At 40.5% G+C, this 27,276-nt stretch overlaps 1 protein-coding gene across 3 annotated transcripts in view; it reads left to right on the top strand.

Moving 5' to 3' along the window:
* Window positions 1-4,292: 4,292 nt before the first annotated feature.
* Window positions 4,293-27,276, top strand: part of LOC123768319 (RNA polymerase II elongation factor ELL) — a 270,210-nt gene continuing 247,226 nt past the window's right edge. Inside the window, exon 1 of one of the 3 annotated variants that reach the window (XM_045758810.2) lies at window positions 4,293-4,424. In XM_045758810.2, the coding sequence (XP_045614766.2) occupies window positions 4,302-4,424 (123 nt within the window). In that variant the 5' untranslated portion in view covers window positions 4,293-4,301. The remainder of the gene's footprint in view (window positions 4,425-27,276) is intronic. The other 2 variants (XM_045758892.2, XM_045758983.2) reach the window with 2 other exon arrangements.

Genomic DNA, 27,276 nt, shown 5'->3' on the forward strand with positions numbered 1-27,276 from the left:
GGTCTTGTGAAACCATCCACATGAACCACACAAATGGTCAGAACGCTGACAAATGCTTCTTAAAATGTAAAGAAAGCAAGGCCTTACATGTAGGGCATAATAATACACGTTAGTGCCATCATATCAACAGCACGATAATGCAGCAGATTGAAAAAGAAAAATCACGAATGCCAAGACTAAATACAGGCGGCTTTGACAACCCACCGGCTTCTTGTCTCCGTTTTCGCTACTACTACTACTACTACTAATAATAATAATAATAATAATAATAATAATAAAATAATAATAAGAATAAGAATAAATAATAATAATAATAATAATAATAATAATAATAATAATAATATAATAGTAATAACAATACGGTTTAAAAATAATAATATACATTGCTTATAAACGCTATCCGTGCTAGTGGCTTTTCAAGAATGTAAGAACTCTTGTATAAATAAATAAAACAATTGATATAGAAAACATATATGGCGCAGCACTGATCAGCATCTCGGGGCCAATATTAAAATTAAGAAGAAAAAATCATGGGAACAGGTCGGCGGGATGTCCTGCCCCCAGGATTGTATCCCAGATACAGTATATCATGTTACTGTGATTTCACTAAGTGTATAAAACTAACATGTTGGCAAGTCTTAACATTTCACTGCGTGTATAAGACTAACATGTTGGCAAGTCTTAACATTTCACTGCGTGTATAAGACTAACATGTTGGCAAGTCTTAACATTTCACTGCGTGTATAAGACTGACATGTTGGCAAGTCTTAACATTTCACTACGTGTATAAAACTAACATGTTAGTAACTCTTAAATATTGTTATGGTCATTTAAGGAACTGAGTTAGTAACATGTATTACTAATATATAAGAAAGTTGTAGGCACTGTGAGCAGTGGACCCCATACCCATCCTGTGGCTGATAGTGGGCCCCATACCCATCCTGTGGGTGGTAGTGGACCCCATACCCATCCTGTGGGTGTAGTGGATCCGAAAACTTTCCTGTGAGCAGTAGTGAGCCCCATTACCACCCACAATGAATCATGTGGATGTTGTAGTGGACCCATTATGCCACTTCTGCTTTGGTTGAGTCGTACATCAAATAAGAACTTTCTTGTTATTTATCGGATAGTGCCCGTGGGTTATGTATCATCCCTCATAGTACCTTTAGTAGAGCGACAGTCTCACTTCATGCAGGTCAGCGTTCAATCCCTGACCGTCCAAGTGGTTGGGCACCATTCCGTTCTCCCGTCCCATCCCAAATCCTCATCCTGATCCCTTCCAAGTGCTATATAGTCGTAATGATTTGGCGCATTCCCCTGATCATTCCCACCCTCCTTTCCCTCTTAGCAAATGTTTGAAGTCAGTCTTGATAATGTACTTTAAAGTTTTAAAAATATAGAGTACCCATGAAAGATTGTCGCACTAACAGACACCTCAGATGAAAGAAAACGTTGGCCAAACTCTTTTGTCCTGCCACAGGAATTGAACCCGGGACCTTTTGATAGTGATTCTACTGAGTTGATCACTGACCGCTCATTAGGCTTACTATGGAGTACAAATTAATCTCGTTTAAATTAAATCTGTTTTACTATTGTCATGAAATATGTATAGGATATAACATTGTGTTCACTGTAACTTTAGTACAATGAAATGTAAATTTCCTTATTATCACAGTTTCTATGAGTTATAGCAAAAGTATATATTAATTTTCTCTTTTTTTGACATACTTGCCTTGCTAATTAATAATAGCCTAACATATTGCGCTTCCATGCCGTGAATGGTCTAATTTATGTAGGTGTACTCCTTTTACCAGTCAACCAGACAGACATTACATCCGTAATTCAATCTCTTAAAACCAAAGCTGGGAACATCAATGAAATACCATTTATGATATATAAGAGTGCTGCCCCTGTTCTTGCACTACCCATAGCTCTGCTATTCAACAAATCTCAAGTGTCATACTTTTCCTGATATCCTTTAAAAAGCAAGAGTGACGCCAGTTCATAAAGGAGGCGAGACAACTGACATAAATAATTACAGACCAATCTAAAATCTACCTATACATTCAAAAATATTTGAGGAAAATTATTTACAAACAGCTCTATTCCAACTTTGCAAAACTCAACATATTAAGTCTCTGACAGTTTAGCTTCAGTTCCCAAAAAAGTACCAATGATGCCATTAGTAGTCTGCTAAATATGATCTACACAACCCTTGACAAAAATGAGTTCCCAATTGGCCTTTTTCATTGACCTGAGAAAGGCCTTTGATACTGTAAACCATAACTACCTCTTACTTAAACTTCATTACTGTGGTATCCGAGACCTTGCTCTGAACTGTATTCGTTCAGTTCTCAGTGACAGACACCAATATGTAGCCATAAATAACACAACCTCCTCCACTCTACCATTAACAGGAGGATTGCCACAGGGCAGCATCTTAGGACCTCTCCCATTTCTTATATACGTCAATGATTAACCAAATATTTCTAACATTTTTAAACCTATACTATTTGCTGACGATACTACTTTCATCTTTTCTGACTCCAACCCCCACACTCTAAATAATATTGTCAATGATGAATTTTAAATAGTCCACTCATGGATGTCAGCCAACAAACTCACTAAACTTAAAAAAAGACTTGCTACATTTTATTTGGTACTAAATCATCAAATCAAATTCAACTTCAGATAGACAATGTTAATATTAGCAATAAAAATGAGGGAAAGTTCCTTGGCTTATACATAGACAAGAGACTGAACTTCAGCACTCACATGTAACACATAGTCAAACATCTCTAAAACGGTCGGTATACTTTTTAAAATCAGATATTATGTGCTCCACTCTGCTCTCCTCTCATTATACTCACTAATCTATCCGTATCTTACATACGGCATCTGTGCATGGGATTCAACCACTGCAAATTACTTCAAGCCCATCATCATTCAACAATTCAATTGCAAACAAAAATCTGCAATCAGAACTATAACAAACTCTGTCTTCAGACAACACACAGCCCCTCTGTTTAAGTCCCTTAACATGCTAAACATACTCTCACTCCACACATTCTCATATGCTATTTACATATACAAAACTTTATTCCTAAATGCTACTCTTGATCTGAAACTTTTCCTTGATAGATGTAATAGAACCCATGAGCACCACACCAGAAATCAATATCTCTTTGACATCCTCAAACTAAATCTGTGTAAACACTCCATGCAAATCCAAGGAACCCAGTCTTTGGAACTCACACCCTGACGAATTAAACATTTTTCCAACATATGCTCTATTCAAAAGTAAAACCAAAATGTACCTAATTTTATCCTCATAGTTTCATACCTTGTGCTTCAAACTTACACTGTATCTTGTACTACCTACTTCCACAATATTAGTACTTAAGACATATATCTTTACCAGTGTAATCACCTCTGTCAATTTATATTTTAGTTATCTGTTGATATAAAACCTTGCTACAATGTTCCTTTTCATCTTACCTTTTCATCTAACAATAATATGTTAGATTAAGGACCTGCCCGAAACGCTATGGATGTTAGTGGCTTTGCAAGAATGTACAAATACCAATCTTATGTAATTTCACCAACCCATTGTACCTTCTTGTGAATAAATTATTATTATTATTATTATTATTATTATTATTATTATTATTATTATTATTATTATTATTATTATTATTAATTAGGGAGTGTATGTTACCTATTAATTGCATTTTAAGTACGTGAAGTCATGATGTACGAGGTTGAAAATCTTTTTCATTGGCTACGTATTTTTATTTAGGCAGAGAAGAACAATCTTGCCAAATACACATGTCACTGGGATTAAAATTCAGTGGCCTTATATGTTCCACTCCATTTTCTTTGAATCCAACTGTTGCTCCATTCCGCTTCATAGCTGGTAATATTATAAGTTGATTTCCTTACGAACAGCTTGGTAAACATATTTCCATAAACGTCATAATAATATTTTTGTTTATATGTAAATACTATAACGTTTAAAATACATATTTCTACTTTAAATTTAATGCGTTTCTACGAACTCTTTCCAAACGATGTCAACGAATATCACTTTAATTAAAATTTCTTGTAATATACTGCACAGAATGGAACCAAAATCCTCATCAATAACTATTATATGTTTTTGGTTCATCTCTAATTGAATATGAAGCATACATGCGGCTATTTATGCCATAAAATGCCTCCATGTGTTAGCGGAGGAGGGAAAATATTACTGGAACGCGGCCCAGGCCATGGTTGGGAGACGTATCAATGGCAGTGTAGACATGGCGGGGCTAGGGTGTGGGAGTTTTGGGCTCAGTAATAATGTGACGCAAAATAAATCTTATATTCATGTGAAGTTGACGGATTCTGCGTTTAGAGCGATAGAGGATTACATAAGGATAAAGGTGAGTACTTTATATTTGGTGTAGTGTGGGAGGAAGGGCCGCAATGAGGCGACGGATGGTGTTAGTGTGGTCACACAGGAGGGCAGTGAATGGCTCTACATTTTAGAAGGCCGTGAGGTGCCAGCGGCGGCGGTTAGCCCTAGTATTAGCCCTCACTACCCGAGGCCTCCCAGGTGATGCTGCTCATGCTATGTAAACGGGAAGTCAGGAAGGCTACTGGTTGTAGAGCGCGGTGATTGTGCACAAGTAGCCCCCAGTGTGTGTGTGTATGTGTGTGTGTGTTTGTGTGTTTGTGGATCAGCTGCTGCGACCACCTCCAGTCAGCAGCTGTTGGCAGTCAATGTAGGCCACACTCACTCACTCACTCACAGTTACACTCATCTCCCCTCCGCCTCTCATCATTCTCATAGCTATGATGAATTCCTAACCAGTATTGCAGTTTAGACAGGAAAGTAGACTTTTTGTGTACATTCCAAGGTTATAACCTTAACTATCCCTCAAGCGCCACTTGGCTGGATAAGCGGCCATACTGATATTTGTAAATATATATATATAAACATTGTGGCTCTCGATAAATGAAGTAATAAATGGCTCTCTTTACAGAGGGAAAATTTATGTTGGTTTAGTGAGAATCTTTTGTTGTAGCCATCAAGGAATCTTTTAAGCTTGAAAATTTATATTATTTTTCTGTAATTATACATCCGTATACAGACATTTAGGCCTTTATACATTCATTCAATGTATGTATATTGTCATACGTTTTAGGTAGAACAAGTAAATAAACCAATTTCCCAACATAATAATGTTTTGATAATTTTCTCTTATGCTTTAATACATTCAATTCAGCATTTATGGCATGCATTTTTGTATAGTAATTTCAATCAAAACTAACTTAGCAATCTCATCTAATCAAAATGGGCTACTTATTACTCTCTATTGCCTAACGTAAATAAAATTTAACCTGGTTGATACCTGGTTGATGGGGTTCTGGGAGTTCTTCTACTCCCCAAGCCCAGCCTGAGGCCAGGCTTGACTTGTCAATATTAAATAATGACTCAAGTTGTTGTTCAAATTTGTCAGTATTGTCCAGTTTTAGGCAATAAATAACAATTCCAGTGAAGTTACTGTTTAAAAAGGCACAAACGCCATAATGAGATGGATGAGCTTTTCTTGCCTAGGCAAGGTGGACAGTTTTGCCTAAAAAGAATGACAAAAATCATGTCCTGAGTGAAGGTAATGATAGTAGAGTTTACAAATATCAGCTTAACAATGTTGAAATTGCCAAATCTAAATGTGAACAAGATATGGGAGTAATGATTGGTATGAATCTTAAGCAAAAAAAAAAAAAAAAAAAAAAGCATGTGTGTTTGGAATAAAGCAAATAGCAAACTGGGATTTATTTCTAGAAGTGTTAGCAATAAGGCATAAAATATTCTTTCGCTTTATCTTGCCAGTGTTAGGCTCCATTTAGATTATGCAGCTAAGTTTTGGTCTCATAATGCGGAACATAAATATACTTGAAAATGTACAGAGAAAGTTGACAAAGTTAATCTCAGGAATTAGAAACCGTCCTTGATATTTTTTATTAAATAAACGTCATTTACATTCTCTAGAAACACACAAAATTAAAAAGATTGATGTTTATAGATGGATGAAAAAATATAACAAACTGTAAATAACTGTTTAAATTTTATCAGTACAAAGTTGATGTTACTGTAATTTTATAAGTTGAGATTCAGGAAAGACCTGTGTAAATACTGGTTTGGAAATAGGGTTGTAGATTTATTAAACACATTCTCGTATAGCATAATAGATAGGGGATTGGTGGATTGTTTCAATTGTAAGCTTAGACATACGTATACTGTATACAGGCCCAAATGGGCCAAGAATTCTCTGCAGAGTCCCGGTAATACAGTTGGGCTCATTTTTGATTCATAATCAAGAATTCTGGGTTCAAATCCCTGGCGGGGCAGAAATGGTTGGATGCATTTCCTATTACCTGATTCTCCTGTTCACCTAGCAGTAAATAGGTACCTGGGACTTAGTGTGCTTGTTGTGGGGTTGCATAATTTTTTTTTTATTTGTATATACAAGATTTCTTACATTTTTGCAAAGCTTAATCTTAATTTTTCCGGGAATATGACCCGCCAATTCAATTAATAACCAGGTGCTGAGTGCTTTTAACAATTCATTGCTGGATGAACAAAGGCATATGGCAATTGCTGGATGAGCAGAGACTACTTGTAAATTATTATATGAACGAGTTTGGTTGGATATAAATATGAGCAATTTTCGTATGGGTCAAAATGCCTTTGGCAATCTCCTTTATACCTGTGTTCTTATGAATACAACTTTGTTGTTGATATAGAACTGGAAGCTTTTCTACTCCCCAAGCCTGGCCAGGCTTGACTTGTCCAGCCTGCCCAGTAAAGCAGACTGTTTCTTGGAGGAGCTTGCAGGCCCACATATCCACTACAATCTGCACTTCTTGCAAAAAACTGTCTAATTTTTTCTTGGTCAACGTTTGTCCCAGAAATATTTCTTATACCTGCTTGGCAGATATTGAACAGCTGTGGATCTCTGATGTTGATACAGTGTTCTCTGATTGTGTCTGTGGCACCTCTACTTTTCATTGGTTCTATTCTGCATTTTCTACTGTATTGTTCACTCCAGTATGTTGTTATTTTACTGCACAAATTTAAAACTTGGCCTTCCAGTATTTTATCTATGTACAGTATTGTATGATACCTCTCTCAGCTTTCCAGAATCCCCCCCTCTATAATTCTTAAGTTCTAAACTTAAAAAGGAAGTACAAATGAATACAGTATACAGTATATATCAGAAAACTTATGCTCATGAAGAGTTCGAATCCAGACAGCTAGGCGCTCCATACACCTTCGCATATCTAGTACCTTACCCACTACACCACAACAACTGTTCAGTCAGTCAGTAAACAGTCAGTATGGTGTAGTGGGTAAGTACTAGATATGGGAAGGTGTATAGAGTGCCTAGTTCTTTTAAGTTGTGAGGGTACCACCCCTGGTGTGCAAGTGTGGGGACCCATAGCCTCGGAAAAGAAAATAAAGAGTATTCAGAGAAGACCTTGTGGATTCTGACTGAACACTTTTAATATATACTGTATATATTGGTATCAGTCTTTCTTTTATACATATTTTGTTGAAAATGACTAAAGTTTTAGATTTATGAGTCTGGCACGAATTTTCTTGATGGTCTTTGTTTTTCTTTACTAAGGCAGGAAGATTAAAAATTTACTCTCCAAAGTTCATTTTTACTTCTTATTTGGGTCTGACACATAGTGATACGTTTCGTAAGGTCTCACCTCACATTCTCAAAGACAGATTCTTCTGTGTTAGCACCTGATTATATCCTCTAGTGGTGAGGTGGTAGGTGACATGGATGAATGACATACCTGGGGTATTAATGGGGTTGTATAAAATGTAGTAAATTAAGAGTGTGACATGTTGGCAGTTTGTTCTGGTTGCTTCCATTCCTGTTGCAGGGTTATTCGGTCCTGATTATGCATTGGCCTGGGGTCTTGAAGTGGGTAGATTGTAACTATATTAGCTTGTTATTGATTGCTGGTCTAGATTTCTTGATATGTAGTGCTTCACTATGTCTAATCTTCTATTGTCATTGTATAAATTATTTTGGTGTTGCTCTTCAAAATATCCATGATGATCGTCTCGTGTGTGGCAATTATATGTTCCTTATATATATATATATATATATATACAGTATATATACAGTATATATATATATAAACCCATCTTGTTTAGATAGTATCTATTGTGATGATCATCAAGTCGCGAATTCGTATATAGAGTACAGTACTTAACTTTTAGATAGTAGTATACTGACTTGTAAGAAAATCTTTAATACAAAATGAAGCTAAAAAAAAAAACTGAAATATACCTAGGCCTAGTATAGCACACACATGTGCTATATTAGGCCTCAAATATCATGTATTAGGCCTAGGAAGGTTTGGTTAGGTTACTTTGTCTTTGCGACACAAGTAAAAAATAGTTTTTCGGGTTATCCAACTCAATAGTGCCGATTTCTACTTTCCAGTTTCGTTGAATGTCGGTATATATACTATAGTTCTCATCATTACTATAAGTACTACCAAAACAGAAGGATGGGCTGTATAGATAGTTAGATAGATAGATAGATAGATCCCAGCTTTGTACACTGCACCACACAGTAGGCCCTCTGAAAATTAATTTGTACCTTGCATGTAACCAATGTTATAATCCATTTTGTGTAATGGATTATAACAACAATACCTTTATATATATATATATATATATATATATATATATATATATATATATATATATATATATATATATATATATGATGGATATATGTAATTCTGGATACAACTGCTTAAAGTGAAGGCCAGATGCTTGGAGCAAGCCTCATCAATTTTTCTTGATAATTGCTGTTGGGTATATGCTCAACATGGCCAGGTCAGGGTCGGGACCTATGAAACAAATACAGCATGGCATAGTGCCATAAGGACCCTTACCCCATCTCTCCACCCTCCTCCACTCTCCATCCGCCCCTTTCCTTCCTTTCCCTTCCTCCTCCTCCCTCTTTTCAACTTTCCTTCCTCCTCCCCCCTTTCCCTCTTTCCCTTCATCTCCCCTCCTCATTCGTCCATTTCCCTCTTTCCTTCATTTCATTCCTCCCTTCATTTCAATTTTTCCATCCTTTCGTTCTACCTTCACTTTCTTCCACTGTTATCCTTTTCTTCGTGTTTTGTCTAAAACGTAATTGTTTACGTGCATTACCGTTCCGAATGTAAGTAAATTGTGTTCATGTTCGTAACTGCAAGACATTTTTCTTGGGATACGTTTGTACATTCTTTCAGTTGTTAAATATGTGCATTAAGTGTTTGGCGGTAGGCTTGTTTATACCAAGAGGGCCTCCTAGCCAGCCTGTATATGGGCCACACAATTGCGTCAGCTTGAGTCTCCGTTACCTCCGACCACGCACTCCAGGTGACCTCATTATCGTATAATTCCAAGCTTCCCCAGTTAATTGGTGGATTAATATTAAGTGAAACCAGCGGTGGTATTACCCGGGTGGGGGTGTATTGCTACCCAATAGCCAGATAGGAGAGCTGCGGTTATCACATTGTGGGGGGGTGGGCGGCACATCTGTCACGTGATCAATTATTCCAGAGACCATTTTATGTATAGAAACTTAGTCTTTTAACCAGTTAGAACAGCAGTTGAACTTTGCACGACAACTCAATTAGTATTTGAGTCTTATGGCGATCTGACTTGGGGTTCTGAGTGGTCTCAACCTCATTTTCCAGGCTAAGCTCTTATTCCACATTGACCGTTTAATCCGGTAAGATGATGCTGTTTATATCGTGGACTTCTTGTAGGTACCTAAGTCACCAGGTGAGAGGTCCTGATCGTTACGAATTGTTGGGCTCGGCCTAATCATACTAATTGGAAATATCGACAGGTATGGCAACACAAGGCAGCTTGTTGGTAGTATTTCTGGTTACACCTGAGCGGTCCATGACAGCGCTCCCAGCACAATCGTTACGAAATAACTCCACGCTCTTTCATTTGAAATCTTTAGTGGTTTCTCGTCCACGAATAACATGTATATGTTATTTATTTTTAACTAAGAAGGGAAATAAATATAAAAACTTTCATGGTTTCAAGCCTAAGATACGAAAATCTAAATTGTTAATATGAAAGACTTAGTTACTTTATTGCTTAAATTTAATCAGTGTCCAATAGTGTGGCATTCATGATGACTGCACAATAAAATCACATTAACGTGATATATTAATAAGAAATCAGTAGAAGCCGTGAGGAGAATTCGAACCCGCACACCTGGTACTTCCAAGCTTATGCTCTAGAACCTTTTTCTAACCCCTTTGATAACCTTTATATTATGCTCTGGGGAAGCGTTGAGGCTTGGTACAGTTAGGCCTAGTAGTAAAAATAGATTTTAATACACTGTTGAAGCCTATTATTCTGATATATTTTACTTGTACAACCACGCAAGACATTTTACTTATGTATCCACAGTACTATGCTAACAGTTTTCTATAATACTGACTATTCAAAACCATATTACAGACCATTCAAACAGCCACACCACCGGCCAGGCAAACAGCCACACCACCGGCCAGGCAAACAGCCACACCACCGGCCAGGCAAACAGCCACACCACCGGCCAGGCAAACAGCCACACCACCGGCCAGGCAAACAGCCACACCACCGGCCAGGCAAACAGCCACACCACCGGCCAGGCAAACAGCCACACCACCGGCCAGGCAAACAGCCACACCACCGGCCAGGCAAACAGCCACACCACCGGCCAGGCAAACAGCCACACCACCGGCCAGGCAAACAGCCACACCACCGGCCAGGCAAACAGCCACACCACCGGCCAGGCAAACAGCCACACCACCGGCCAGGCAAACAGCCACACCACCGGCCAGGCAAAGAGCCACACCACCGGCCACGCAAAGAGCCACACCACCGGCCACGCAAACAGCCACACCACCGGCCACGCAAACAGCCACACCACCGGCCACGCAAACAGCCACACCACCGGCCACGCAAACAGCCACACCACCGGCCACGCAAACAGCCACACCACCGGCCACGCAAACAGCCACACCACCGGCCACGCAAACAGCCACACCACCGGCCACGCAAACAGCCACACCACCGGCCACGCAAACAACCTCACCACCGGCCACGCAAACAACCTCACCACCGGCCACGCAAACAACCTCACCACCGGCCACGCAAACAACCTCACCACCGGCCACGCAAACAACCTCACCACCGGCCACGCAAACAACCTCACCACCGGCCACGCAAACAACCTCACCACCGGCCACGCAAACAACCTCACCACCGGCCACGCAAACAACCTCACCACCGGCCACGCAAACAACCTCACCACCGGCCACGCAAACAACCTCACTGGTCATCTAAACAACCACACCACTGGCTATGCAAACAACCTCACCACTGGCCATGCAAACAACCTCACCACTGGTCATGCAAACAACCTCACCACTGGCCATGCAAACAACCTCACCACTGGCCATGCAAACAACCTCACCACTGGTCATGCAAACAACCTCACCACTGGCTATGCAAACCACCTCACCACTGGTCATGCAAACCACCTCACCACTGGCCATGCAAACAACCTCACCACTGGTCATGCAAACAACCTCACCACTGGTCATGCAAACAACCTCACCACTGGTCATGCAAACCACCTCACCACTGGTCATGCAAACCACCTCACCACTGGCCATGCAAACCACCTCACCACTGGTCATGCAAACAACCTCACCACTGGTCATGCAATCAACCTCACCACTGGTCATGCAAACAACCTCACCACTGGCCATGCAAACCACCTCACCACTGGCCATGCAAACAACCTCACCACTGGCCATGCAAACAACCTCACCACTGGCCATGCAAACAACCTCACCACTGGTCATGCAAACAACCTCACCACTGGTCATGCAAACAACCTCACCACTGGTCATGCAAACAACCTCACCACTGGTCATGCAAACAACCTCACCACTGGTCATGCAAACAACCTCACCACTGGTCATGCAATCAACCTCACCACTGGTCATGCAAACCTCCTCACCACTGGTCAGAGATCCACGGTTGTTCAACATCCTACCAGCTAGTATAAGAAATATTGCCGGAACAACTGTGGACATCTGGAGAGAAAACTAGATTGTTTTCTTCAAGAACTGCCAGACCAATCGGGTTGTGGTGGATATGTGGGCCTGCTGGCCACTTCAAGGAACAGCCTGATGGACCAAGCTCTCACAGTCAAGCCTGGCTTTGGGCCGGGCTTGGGGGAGAACAGCCTGGTGGACCAAGCTCTCACAAGTCAAGCCTGGCTTTGGGCCGGGCTTGGGGGAGTAAAGAACTCCCAGAACCCCATCAACCAGGTTTTTTTTTCAAAATGTAAGAATTTTATTTGAAAAAAAAGAACTTTTTATAACAGCTTTACATGCCCTCTTTTTTGTATCAGGTAACATGTCATGAATGCAGCAGCAAATTGTATTGCTTGAAAGAGATACTGTACTTAATACATTTTCACCTGTTCAGCTTTAGCTCAAGACAGTCTCCTTCCAAATTGCAATGCTTGCTGGAAGCATGCTTATCACAGTGATGGTGAATGGCTTCATAGTTTTTCCAACTGATTCTGCTACCAGATAATATGCTTCCTAAAATTTGCCTTAAAGAATTAGCATAATTTTTCCCCCTCACAGTTACAGGTCTTTTACGATAGTACAGTAGATAGGTTTTCTCAGCAAGGTAACTGTTTTGTATTCAAATGTTTCAAGTGTTCAGTACTTGGAACCATTGTTTGGTTTAATATTTTTTTCTCCACAAACCCCATATTCTGGATTAGGGCTAAGCTCACTTCCATATCAAGTACAGTAAATGTAATTATTGTATTAAGAGCTTTCTAAATAAAGACGACTTCACTCGGTTTTTCTTGTTATGTGACTAGTGTTCTTACAACTTGAACATTTTTTATTCATTTATTTCCATGCAACCTTGGATTATGATTTCTACCATGCATTACACCCTTTAAATTTTCGTTTTCTCTGAACAAATGTAATCACTTGTTCCTGGTTGGGGGGGGGGGGCACTGTTGTTATATTGTATTTGATGAAATAAGATTAAATGAACTAGAACTGCATAGCTGTATTAACAGTCAGTGATTTCTTGTATGTAGTGTTGTGACATCAATTCTACCAATAGTTAGGTTTCCTACACCCCAAGCCCAGCCTGGACAGTGGAAATGTCATAATCAATAAAGCCTACGGGATTGCCTCTGGCAAAGCTAAATTTGTACTGTATAAGATGATGTGATGATCATAATATTAAATTAATTACTTGAGGGTCCTGGTAGTACAGTCGGGTTTGTTCTCGACGCACTATCAAGAATTCCGAGTTCGAATCCAGGGCGTGACAGAATAGGTTGAGCACATTTTCTTTTACCTAATGGCCCTGTTCACCTAGCAGTAAGTAGGTACTCAGGAGTTAGTCAGCTTGTTGTGGGGGGTGGGGTCAGTAATTCTACCTTGGGGGAGGTGTCGATTAAAAGCCTAATGTGTATGAACACACTGGCTTCCTGTCCCCTGACTTTATGAATTATTATTATTAATGATAATAAGTCTAGCCACTTATGGAATTGTGTGTATGCCAGCTGGCATGGCATTTGCTGAAAGTGAGGAAGAATGTCAAAAGATTGTAAACAAGTTTAATAGTGTTTGCAGGAGAAGAAAGTTGAAAGTAAGAAAAGTAGGTTATATTGTTTGAGAACAGGGGATTGAGATGTGGATTTTGTCGATTCTTATAGTGGCATGACATAATGATGTCAACCATAGGATACAAGTAAAGAATGAGTTATTGTAAGAGGTAGTAGGTTAGATAAAATAGATTATGGAATGTGAAATAGAGAGGATACATGAGTATTAGGTGTAGTAAACGTAAGGAAGGAATGTTAGTATAATAGTTAAGAAAGGACTGCAATTCTCCCATCCCTAATTTATGGAAGTGAAACGTAGATATGGAAAGGGGGCAGAATGCTCAAAGAATAAGCAGTGGAGATTAGTTTTTTTTTAAGCAGCTGGTGTGAGCATGTGGGATGGGTATAGGAATGGGGAAGTGTGAGAGATGTATGATTGAAAGGGCTGCAAATGTTTTAATGGAAGGGTGAAATTTAGCAATCATGTTAGTGAGACAGACGACCGGTATCTCAGAAGGGAATAGTGGAATAATATATGAAAGAATGAGTAGGTGAAAGGATAAAAGAACTTTAAATAATGAAAGGATTATGTTTTGATAGAATCTCATGGAGAAACTTCTCCTGTGGGCACACCTTGATAGAGAGCTTGCTAGAGAGAGTAAAGCACTGGGCTATAGTCAGCTTTGTGGTCTCAAAGGCAATGGACACATATTTATAAAAGAATTAATCTGGATGTGTGCTTTACCAGTTTATATTGGTAAAATGTTAGTCTAACGAACCTTTAAAAAGTAAATCTTCGGCTTCACCCTCTTCCCTTTATGAACTTTCTGCAAGCTAATCAGCAAAACTAATAGTATACTGCTTTGACATCAGATACCGTAAGTGCTTTTACTATTCATGTCCCCAAAATCCTGTGGCACACCTGTGAGCTTTCTGTGCACCACTGTCCTAAGGTTAAGGCCACTGAAATCTGGTCACTTATGGAATTGTGTGTGTGTGTGTTCAATCAAGATTAAAAAAAAAAGTTCAGTACAGTATTACCCAACTAGGAAAACCTATGGTATGACTAGCAAGAGGAGTTGTCTAACTAAACCACAATCTTGTTTGTAGATGCTATATTTTAGCTATTGAGTTACAGTATTAACCACTATATTGTATGTATCCTGGTCTACAGCACTCAACCAAGTGTCCAAATATCTGGCTTCCAGCATTTGACCATACTGTACAGTATAGTAATATCTTGCATTTGTATAATATAATCAAAATGCATATATTTTATGATAAATAGTATTATTGCCATCCTTTCAACACTGTTGCTCACTATTCCTATAGTAGCATTGCAGTTGCACGTTCAATCTTTACATTGACTGATAATATGGAGATTGAATCTGTGGGTATCATGTAGTTAAAGGAATAGTGAGAAATAGTGTTGAAAAATTCCAGTACTACAATATATCTTGATGGACAGTGTATGTTTATCCTGATGGTTCAGTATTCATTTGCAAATAGAAGATATGACTATTAGTATTGGCCGGTCTCTATCATCAACCACCCAATATTCTTGGGAGCCGTTGTACACTTAGCCCTAATATTAACTACCTACTTGAGATTGGTGCTTTGAGATTAAAACGCTTGAAGATTTTCCAAGCATTGATAAATTATCAGCTGTTTTTTAAATTGTTGGGAATTTGTATCTAGTGACAAATACCATTTAATATTAATGTATCAGGCAGTATGGGGTGCTAGCATGCATTGGTGGCATTTTCAACTAATTTGGAGGTACAGTACAGTGTTCAGTACTTGGATTCAGTGGTTAGATTCTGGAACCTGGAATTTTGTAGTGCCAATATTTAAGGCAAATTTGTCACGTTATTTAATGTCATTTGTACGTAAATGTTAATTTATACTGTTTCCTGGTATTCTCGACTATTATGTTTGTCACATTTTCCAATTAAGATTTATAAATTGAATTCACCGAGTATGATGATGATTGGAACTGGGTTAGTAAGATTTTCAAAACATTACTAAAAAAAATTCAGCTGCTGTTTAAATTGTTGGGAATTTGCATCTGGTTACAGTAGTACAGTACTGTACTATTTTGTATTTACATTTACCATCCGGTCGGGGAGCCGGTCGGCCGAGCGGACAGCACACTGGATTTGTGATCCTGTGGTCCTGGGTTCGATCCCAGGCGCCGGCGAGAAACAATGGGCAGAGTTTCTTTCACCCTATGCCCCTGTTACCTAGCAGTAAAATAGGTACCTGGGTGTTAGTCAGCTGTCACGGGCTGCTTCCTGGGGGTGGAGGCCTGGTCGAGGACTGGGCCGCGGGGACACTAAAAAGCCCCGAAATCATCTCAAGATAACCTCAAGATAACCATTAGCACTTCATATTATTGTTGATATTGAAGAGTCCAGTGTTGTTGAAAATGAAGGGTTATCCATTTTTCAGTCATGTCAGAAATTTAATTTCGTATCTGATTTTTAGCCACAATAGTTCTATAGATTGAGTGTTTCTGTGAAGGCTGTATAGCCTTCATTGTATTGTCCCAGTTCTGCCAGTTAAGTAGTTGACTTAGATTTCCATAGCTAAATAGTTTAGTACATTTTGAGATCTAATATGTTGGCAACTACAAATGATGTAATATTTGTTGCCATTTTTTTCTGGTATTACTATCTATGAGATGGGCATGCCACTGGGTTTATGTCCAACCCAGCATTTCTCAAAGTCACTGGCAGTACCTTGACATTTCTTGCCATTTTTCTTTTCATGTTTGCTGAAAAATAACCCTCTGGTGAGAATGATTGCTTGCACCAATAATGGATTTGCTGGTGTTCCTATGACTTGATTTTCCTGGTTCCTTTGATATGAAACACTGCGCAATCAGTCATGCACCATTTTGGGTAGACAATTTTTTTTTAATATACTTTGTATTTTTACTTGTGGTGAGAAGGATTTTGCATTTTCTTTTTAATCTGCATGCTACGATATTTTGTCTTGATACTCCATGTGTTCGTATCCCAAGTACAGTATAGAGCAGTATTGGCTCATTTTGTTTTGTTTACCTGGATCCATGATTAACAATACAGTGTGGTACTGTGTTTTCTTTGTTCTATTCTAGCTTTTCAGTAGATACCATTTATTTTTCATTCTTTTTATCTGTATTTTCATTAGTACATCACGTCTTTCAACTAATGCATCTTTGTTTTGAAAATATTGCCGGGTATGATTTCAGTGGGATTTAATTAGATAGTAGCAGGGTAAAAGTTTTAGGATAACATCAATGCAGTACGTATTCCTGTTACTGAAACTTCTGGACATGTAACTAACAGGCTGCTTCTCTACCCTGTTGACTTTATTGAACACCGCTGCTGAAGCTAGATTAAATCTTTATTAATCATTACCACATCTTTATTAAATAGTCCCTGTAGCACAGTGGTAACACACTCGCCTTGCACATAGCGAGCAATTTGACCTGAGTTCTGTGTGCCCTGTTTCAATAAATAATGCAGTAGGTCTATATGAAACTATTATTCTTGGATTAATTTAAATTACAATACTTAATGATTTCATAATTGCAACCCAAGTGTTTGGTGTTCGTGTTATCAGTTTTCTTTAGGCAACTCTAGCATTATTAAATATTGAATTTGCCTATTTTAAACCTGCCATTTTAGTGTTGCCAAGTCCTTCCTGCATGTTTTCTGACAGTTACTGCCAAAGCATATATCTTCTTAAGACTTACCTAATTGTTTCTCTGAAATATACCCCCTAGCCATATGCATTGCATTGGATTATTTTAATCATTGCTGTATCAGCTTTTAGGAACAGTAGATAAGCATTTTTAAACATTTGTTATTTGCCGTATCAAATTTTACATATTAGTTATTCATCACATGTATTGTGTGGCGTACCCTAAAGCTCTTAGTTTAATACAACTGAGTGCTGCATTTAGACTTGTCGAAGCTGGTGCTGGGGTGCATTTTTACTTTAGTGGTAGTCAAAGTCTTGTATCACAGCAAGGGCAGTCAAATATAGGAAGAGTTATCAAGAACTCGACTAACATTTACATTATCTTACAAAGACGTAGGAATAAGGGGAATGTCATTAAAGCTTTGAAATGGATAAAAAAAACGTTTAAAATGGAGTGTAAATGGGTTGCTAAAAATATCAATACAAACTTTCTGGAAAGTTTCAAGCATAGTTTGGACAAATACACGAGTGCTTAAAGATAATAGGGAGGTACCCTGAATACATCATGGTTAACCCGATATTGCTTGGTCTAGGTGACTGTGTTCAGCCTAGGATAATCACATGTTAGTATGATTACTGTGTGTAAATGGGCAGAGTTTCTTTCACACTGCTGCCCCTGTTCACCTAGCAGTAAATAGATACCTGGGAGTTAGACAGCTGTTATGAACTGCTTCCTGGGGATGTACTCACCTAGTTGTGTTTGCGGGGGTTGAGCTCTGGTTCTTTGGTCCCGCCTCTCAACCGTCAATCAACAGGTGTACAGATTCCTGAGCCTATCGAGCTCTATCATATCTACACTTGAAACTGTGTATGGAGCCAGCCTCCACCACATCACCCCCTAATGCATTCCATTAGCATGTGCATGTGTGTGTGCGCATGTTTGTTAGAGAGAAATATATGGAGTAGATATAGAAGAAAAATAGATTGGTTAGAAAGGCGGGGTTCAAGAGCTAATGACTCGATTACACACAGTAATAACACACACACTGTAGTAGCTGTGTCCTTTTGGGGGGATTTTAGATGGCCGCCCTAGTTCAGCCCTGTTCTGTAAAGCAATACTTGTAACATCAGAATGTTATGTGTAAAAATATGAACAGTTAGTGTCTGCTAATAAACCTGAATTCTAAAGAGTTGTCATTATATTTAGGGACTATAAATGTAAAGTCAGGTGAATTGTCATATTAGGGAGTAAGAGATAGGCACTGTGTGCATCAATAATAGATGGGTGTGGTGGAGAAGACTGTGACTATGAGGAAGTAGCAGGAAGGAAGGCTGGCTGGCTGGCTGGAGATCATAAGCACACACCACTTGGTTCTGTCCCTCGGTCCAACGTACCTTCTGGAATATTAATGTACTGTAGTGTGCTTGTGACTGGAATTTTGTCTGGGATGCGAGCCAATTGTGGTGTGTTTGTATATGCCAGGACAGGCTGTTACAAGTGCGTAATACCCTTGATCTAAATATTGATTTCCTTATAAATATTATTGCAACTTCATTATAAGGGATAAACATTTTTGTTAGAATATTCAACAAATTGCACATTAAGCCCCCATTCGACATTCGCGATTGTATAAATAGACATTCGCGATTGTATAAATAGACATTCGCGATTGTATAAATATTCCTTTCATAATTCCTGTTGGCGGGGAATAGAAAGCCTGTACTTTGGTTTATCGAGGCCCCCCCATGGCCTTGGAGGGGGGGGGGGGGACCTTCCCTAGGATGCCACCCACAACAGTTGTCTAATTATCGAATACTTGTTTACTCCTAGGTGAACAAAAGCATGAGGTGAAAGGAAAGGTGCCCAACTGTTAATGCCTAGCCCGGGAATTGAACCCGGGTCCCTCGGACCCGTTGAACGTGTGTGCATAAATAAAAAGTAATGCACGTGTACATAAAAGCCAACAATGAAAAACATTTAAAGGTAACCGATCGTAAGATGAGAAAACGCACCCATACGGCAGCTGTTCTCACGTCTCATGCGTACATATTCTACGGAATTACTAAAAAGTGTGCTTATGAATCAGAAAAAAGCCCCCTTGCACACCTGGACAGTTCTTGAGGGGAGAGGACGGGGGGTGCTTTAAGGGTGTGGTCTTGTGCGCCTCTCTCTGTTTCCTCAAGCACTTCAAGTAAATACCAGTATAACAGCAACGCCATATTATTGTTGTGATAGGCTGGTTAGTATGAATGAAAGGCGCAGATGAATGACTTTTACCTTGGTGCGGTGCGGTAAATTACCAGTGTTGCTGCTGAGACTGCGCCCCGCGGGCTGTAAATAGTGTGTGTAGGATTGCGATGGCTGTAAGATGAATTATGTTCGTGATTTGCTGTTTCTTATCCCTGTTTAATATTCCATAGCGCAAATTCTTGTGTGTACATTATGGTGTGTGATAATTATAGGTTAGGCCTAATATCAGCAGGCTAGTCTATTGATTACGGATGCCGTGAATTATATATTTACAAGAGAAAACAATTTGTTTTAATACAAAATTTGGTGTCAATGATATATTCTCGCAAACCCAGCAGCACGCCTGGCTGCTTTGGTGCTGGTAAGGTCTGGGTAGTTCAAAATCTTATTTTAAATGTCCAATCCCATGCTTAATTAAACTAACCTCGATATTTTAATCCACCAAACATGACGGTTGAGTTTTTACACGAGAACAATACAGATTCTGCAAGTCAATCCAGACACAAACATGTAAATATTATTTTAATAATTTAGTTCACTGTGTCTGGGATGATGATGATTAAGGTTCGCTACTTGGAACAAAAAATTCCAAGTAGCACGGGCTATGGTGAGCCCGTTATGGACTTACCTGTCACAGGAGCGGGGCTGTAACTTTCTGGTGTCTGGGGACAGGCAGCCAGTATATGCGTAGTGTGTGTGTTAGGCTTATGTCGAGGTCCCTCCCCCCAGGGTCGAATTACTGACCATCCAAAGGATGCAACCTCTCAGCAAGCTGACTAACTTCTGGGTACCTATTTACTGATAAGTGGAAAGGGGCATTAGATGATAGGAAACGCACCCAACCATTTCTGTCCCAGCGGGGATTCGAACTCAGAATTCTCGATTGTGGGTCGAAAACGAACCCGACTACTACCGGAATCCCTAAAGTATTGGGGTTAAGTAAAGTATTTTGTGGTATTGTTTTCCAGGATGGCATTAATACCCTACAGGCATTGTTTTTGTGTCTATACCATAAACAATTATATATCATACCAAGCCCTGTCTGATCGCACAGCTGGAGCTTTCATTAATACCTCAAGGTTAAAATTATCATAAGCCTTAATAATAGGTGTAATCCACAGCCGCCTGTACCAAACTGATGTTGGATCCAGGTTGGCCAGAGTGGTGAAAGACAGAAGCTTCTCGGCCAGTCTCTCCACAACCCATCAAGCAAGAAAGGGTGTCGCTCGCTAATTGCTGGAAACGAGTGAGGTGGAAGTTTAGTAAATAGGGAGGTGAGGTGTGGGCGATAAGTCAGGTCACCACACCCCGACATTACTGGCAGGGGCCCCCCCCCTTCTAATCCCTTCCCAGTAATCTTCTCATGTTACTTGCCACTCTTGGTGGCCTCCATTATATTAAGTTTACTCGTAGGCTATGGGCTAATGAATGATATCTTTTTCTCTCACTCTGAAAACCACACACACACTGCCTTTAGTATTATATCATTTACGTTTACATTAGACTATAAGTTAATCTTAAGATAAGACGCGAACACGTGTCCGCACCATGATTGTTTACTGGGGTGTAGTCACTGTCAGAACGACACCACGTGACCTTGGTGGGGGGCAGTTGATGTGCTCCAATTGGCCTGGGGGATGATGATGATCTAGATTCAGCTACTCTAAACAAAACGTTACAAGCAGGGCTGTGGTGAGCCCGCAGTGGACTTACCTGCCACAGAAGCGGGATTGTAATTGATGTGGGGTAGGATTGATTGATTGATGAAGATTAAACCACCCAGAGGTGGCACGGGGTAGCCTGTAAATGGTAGATGTTTGGAGTGAATGTGATTTTGGTCGTGAAAGGATAAAAGGACTGTGTTGAGCGCGCATTTAAACTGTTGATATGTGGCAGCTATCTCCGAGGAGGATATTGCTTGACAGTATTTATGAGTGTGTCTAGCTGCTGAACACCTTTCATGTGGGGAAGAATTTGAGTGTGATTTTTTTAAGCCCTTCTGGGCAAAGATTAAATGACTAGAGAGCATGTAATCCTTAAGGGATGAGCCCCGTGGCGAAGTTGAGCCGCAATGCCTGTTCCGCGGGCTTGACTACTCTTGTTTGGTATTATAAAACTAGACCAAAGGATAGAGAAATAGTTGCGTTTTTTCGGCACCAATAATCTCGTTACTGCGCAGATGAATAGTATATAAACCGATTGCATTATAACTTTGCGGCAGTTGTTGCAAACGGGATGAGGCTAATAGTTGACAAGGAAGGATGAGGATTGTGGGGTGAACACTGCAGCACCGCTGACAAGCATGTAATCCGGTGGCTCTCACGGGACGCCATGATGAGACGGCGGCCGCGAAGGAACACTGTCATTTGTAAAGTTCTGGCCCACCAGCCCTCACTCAATCATACCCGCCACACTCACACACTTCCCTAAAACACTGTTATTTATATTATTACCTGTTAACCAAAGTTCAACTCCCACAGCCTGTGGTCAGCCTTCCCTTATGGGGCCATAATGCGATATATTTAGAGTAGTTCAATGTCAACCAAACTTTTTTTACTAGTTGTATATGAAAAGGGCTGCAACTGTTCCAAGTTTCAGTATTGCAGCTTAAATAGAAAGGGAGTTTTTTCAACGAATTTTACACATTTTCAAATCATGTGTGTGTGTGTGTGTGTGTGTGTGTGTGTGTGTGTATATATATATATATATATATATATATATATATATATATATATATATATATATATATATATATATATATATATATATATATATATATATATATATATATATATATATTATCCATAATAAGCAGGATAAGAAAGGCTTAAAGCAAAGGGTGTTCAGCCCGCATATTAAGATAGAACTAACATAAGACTCCAAATGGACAAATTCTGCAATAGTCGTAGACTACTGGAACAAACAGCCAATTAACAAATATCTTAGTGACATTTTCAAATGGATTAGTCAGATACACGAGGGAAGGAACTTGGGTTGTTCTGACTCGTATGGGCCACGGGGCTCTGGCGGCGGACTCCGGAAATTTCATTATAATAATAACAATAAGCTGTATTGATTGATGAAGATTAAGCCACCCCAAGAGATGGCACGGGCATGAATAGCCCGTAATAGTTGTATTGGACACATCGCGTATATATAAGAACACTGATCATTAATGTTACTTGACTGGGGGATCGTGTTCCAGAAAAAAAAACGAGTAAGGTGAAGGTTTAAGATGAGCTTTTGGAAGGAAGAGCTAACGGGCTCACCATAGACCGTGCTACACAGACACTTCGTTCTGAGTAGCTAAATCTGAAACAACAAACAAGGAAGAACTCTAAGCCTACCAACATGAGTCAGAAAAAGTCAATTGATTCACTTGTACCCGTCTGTGTAAAAGAAAATGGTTCTTATATGCAGATGTTAGTCAGTCAGGCCTAAAATACAGGAGAGGAATATTTGGTATTAATACTGAAATTTTAACACTAGCACTAAATACGTGTGTGTGTGGGGGGGGGGTGCGTGTATGTGTACACACGAATGTGTGTGTGTACTCATCTATTTGTGCCTGCAGGATCGATCATTCGCTTTATGGGCTCACTATAGACCGTGCTACATGTTCTGAGTAGCTAAATCTGAAACAACAACAGATCATTTGCTCTTGGATCCCGCCCTTCTAGCCGCCGGTTGTTTAAAGCAGTGGCTCCTGTCCTATTTCCCAATTTTTATTTTTCCTAATTATAAAAAAAAGAATAGTTTTCTTCCACAACCTGCTTCTTTAGTTCATTCCATTGTTCCCACTACTCTCACGCTAAAAGAAAACTCTCTGACATCTCTATGACTCGTCTGAGTTTCAGCTTCCACCCATGTCCCGTTGTTCTGTTACTATTCCGTGTGAACATTTCGCCTGTTTCCATTCTATAACTCCCCCCTAAGTATTTTATGTTTCTATCGTATCTCCCCCGCCCCCTTCCTTTTTTATAGCGTCGTCTACACTAGAAAAAAAGAAGGGAACTGTGTGTGTGTAATTACCTATGTGGAGTTACAGGATGAGAGCTACGCTCGTGGTGGCCCGTCTTCCCAGTGCTCATTGTCGTATAACACTTTGAAACTACTGACGATTTTGGCCTCCACCACCTACTCAGTTTGTTCCAACCACTCTGTTTGCAAAAGAAAACTTTCTAATATTTTTTTCGGCACCTTTGTTTCCTTAGCTTGAATCTGTGGCCTCTTGTTCGTGATGATGCTGGTTTCATGAATTCCTCTTTGTCAATTTGTTCGATTAATGTTAGTATTTTGTAAATGGTTATCATGTCTCCTTTTCTTTTATCTTCTAGTTTTGGCATGTTTAACACACCTAGTTTTTCCTCATAACTTTTGTTTTTCTGTTCCACAAGCTATTTTGTAACATGCCGTTGCACCTTTTCTAGTTTATTTATGTGCTTCTTGAGATTTGGGCAGCATACAACTGCTGCATATTCCAATTTTGGTTGCGTGTGTGTGTGTGTGTGTGTGTGTGTGTGTGTGTGTGTGTGTGTGTGTGTGTGTGTGTGTGAGTGTGTGTTTGAGTGAGTGAGTGAAATATTGTGACCTGAATATTTAATGATAGTGCAGGAGTACTTTGTATCATATAAATTATTATTACAATAAGGATAGAGTTAACAACCTCATGTTTAATTCAAAACGTGTTAACCTAGCAGCTGGTCGCATCTCTCTGATTAATATCATCAACATTTGAGTATTTGCGGGAAAATACCAAACGGTGGGAAGAATGTTTTTTGGCGAGATGAGGCTGTGCCAGTGTTGGGCCAACAGGTGCCATATAGTGAAAAGCAACAGCCACATCAACAGAGTCCCTGCTGCTTCTCCACCTCTTCAGTGCCTCAGGCTAAATAAGATTTTTAAATATATTGTTACTCATCCTATCATTTAAAGGGAACCGGGACTAAAGCGAAATATATACCGTATAGTTGTGTGCCAGAAACCGTTACCCCGCGCTAGTGGCCAGCCGGCCTACCCCTCCCTCCCCGCCCCGGGCCACCACCCGCCCTCTCCCAGTCTGCACGGCTTGCCGCCCCTCTCCTACCATTCCCTATAACATACATTATTTCACAATCAATATTAAAGGAATTCAGGACTCGTTGAAAGTTAAACGTCGCGCCTCAAGTTACCAAAGCCAAGTTGAGGGCTATACAAATGCTGTTGATTCACTGAAGGTGCATTGGACGGGAAGATCAGTTTGCTCCGGTCCGTTGTAGACCTTTATCAAGACCGAGAGCGTACTCGATATTGTAATTACTGTGGACGGGCTGAGAACGTCATTTGACCATTATCCACATCCCGTGAAACCCTTCAAAATGAGGCTATGCGAGTCATCTTGGGAGGCTCCCAAATTCACGAGAATAGTCAACTCAAGAGCAGAATTCATGGATTTGTCCCGCTGTACAGCTTTCAATGTGAAGGTATTGCGTAGGTCTTGGCATCATGTTAAATTTCAAACCCTAGGTGTCTTACACGTTGCTCACCTGAGTTACACTAAAGAGAATGTGAATATACATTTTGGCTTTTATGAGGTAGCCGACTTCATCCGAATGTTAAATGTTTCTAGCCTGTACCAAGATTACCATACATTGCTACAAGTGATATAAATATAAATGGTTACCATTAATATAAATGGTAAAAGGCTCTTTAATCGCCTGTGACTAAATGTTCGAGTGTTGGCACCGTAAGTGAATGTCAACGTCTGTGGTAGAAAATAAAATAATCGGTTAAGGTAATGAATAGATTTGTGTTTATACAATCTCCGTGTAAGAGCACATTAAGGTAATAACAATAATGTATAATACTCGTGAACATTGCAGGCCGTTATGTTCCGCTGGTCTTGAATATGCTAATGAGGACACTTGTTCTGTCATGTGTTCATACTCACAGATCTTCAGGGTTATGCAGCATTCGTCAAGAACCTTTCCCCTTAGCTCCTGACGTGACAGCTCTCATCTCAGACACTGTGATATATTTAACGTGTTGTTTAAGCTTCTTTTTAGTAGGTAAAGGTGTAACTTAAGATGTCGGTATTCACTGTGGGAAGAGCGCCTGGATAGGTAATGGTGGTGGGAGAGTGGCGCTCTCCGTCAGGTTTTGTGGGTCGCTCATTTACCAGTTGGGGGGAGGGAGGGAGGCAGATTTGGATGAGGCTACTTTTATGGTTGGCGGGTTTTATTGAGGGGTGCAGGCAACAGATGAATGAAGGGTAACTGTTTAGTGGTGCGAGGTGGCGCCGCCGCCACACCTGATATGGAGGAGCGGAATAACTAGGCTGGTCGGAACTCTTCACAGGGACGGAACTCTAGTCTCGGTGCCCCCCCCCACACACTTATCATAGATACGTTACGTTATTGTGCAATATCTAAATGTTTACAAGATGATCAGCTAGTTTGCCCTCCACCTTTCCGCTCACATTGAAGGCTTCTCAAGTTACGTTTAGATGTTGAAAAAATCGATTTCACGTTAAGTGGGTGTGAATTTGATAGGTGAGGGAAGCAGTAGTAGTAAGGGATTGTCACCAGTAGCAGAAATGTTGGGCCAAAGAGTTTCACTGGATTAAGTGGTTGATTGACAGCGGGCGGGTAATACATTGTACCTGGGAAAGGTGAGAGGGAAAAGTGGGTACCTCCCCACACATCTGTAACCGTGAGAGGGAGGTGTAGGTACCTCTACACACACATGTAACCGTGAGAGGGAGGTGTAGGTACCTCCCCACACATCTGTAACCGTGAGAGGGAGGTGTAGGTACCTCCACACACCTGTAACCGTGAGAGGGAGGTGTAGGTACCTCCACACACACCTGTAACCGTGAGAGGGAGGTGTGGGTACCTCTCGACACACCTATAACCGTCCACAACTCCAGTGAGCAGCTCTGGTCATAAATGTTGGCGGGCTCCTGGCGGGACAGGTGTGGCGGCGGTCCTTTTTTCCAGATGGAACATGCCTTTTCTTCCTGATGTGTGCGAGCCTCACGCTCCTCCTGCCTGTGTATGGGAGGGGGACTGTTGCTCGGCCGTCACAGTTACACGCACAGAGGCGCCACGTGAGTCAGGACGCTGGTGTGGGTTACGCAGTAGGGTAGGCCTAGTGTAAAGAGATGGTGGCGGAAGGCTCGTGTTGAGTTACCGCTTGAGGAAGGACACGTGGGTGGGTGTCGGGGGAGGGCGTCAGGGGAGGGCTTGGGGGTTGGAAATAATGCAAGATGGAAGAGGAGAGCGGCATGGTCGGTGGAGGCGGCTCTCTATAAATACTTGGCAGGGATTCACTCACTGGCGAGCTAAATACCTTATCCACGTCGCTGTACCCTGGCCACTCCTGACACTGATCTGGACATCTCCTCCCCTCCCTCTCCCCCCACAGCCAATCATCCCTCATCGTAAGGTCATGCTCCTCCTCCTTCCTCAAGTATTAAACAACACAATTAGAGGACAAAATTGTTGTGTCCACTGGCCCAAAACTATGGACGATCCCTTTGGATTTATTTAACATATTGGCAACTGCATGTGTCAGCGTCAGCTGATGTGGCGGCCACGTGGTGAGCGTGTGGGATTATGAACCTTA

This window comes from Procambarus clarkii, chromosome 1 (assembly GCF_040958095.1).
Source record: "Procambarus clarkii isolate CNS0578487 chromosome 1, FALCON_Pclarkii_2.0, whole genome shotgun sequence".
Taxonomy (NCBI): domain Eukaryota; kingdom Metazoa; phylum Arthropoda; class Malacostraca; order Decapoda; family Cambaridae; genus Procambarus; species Procambarus clarkii.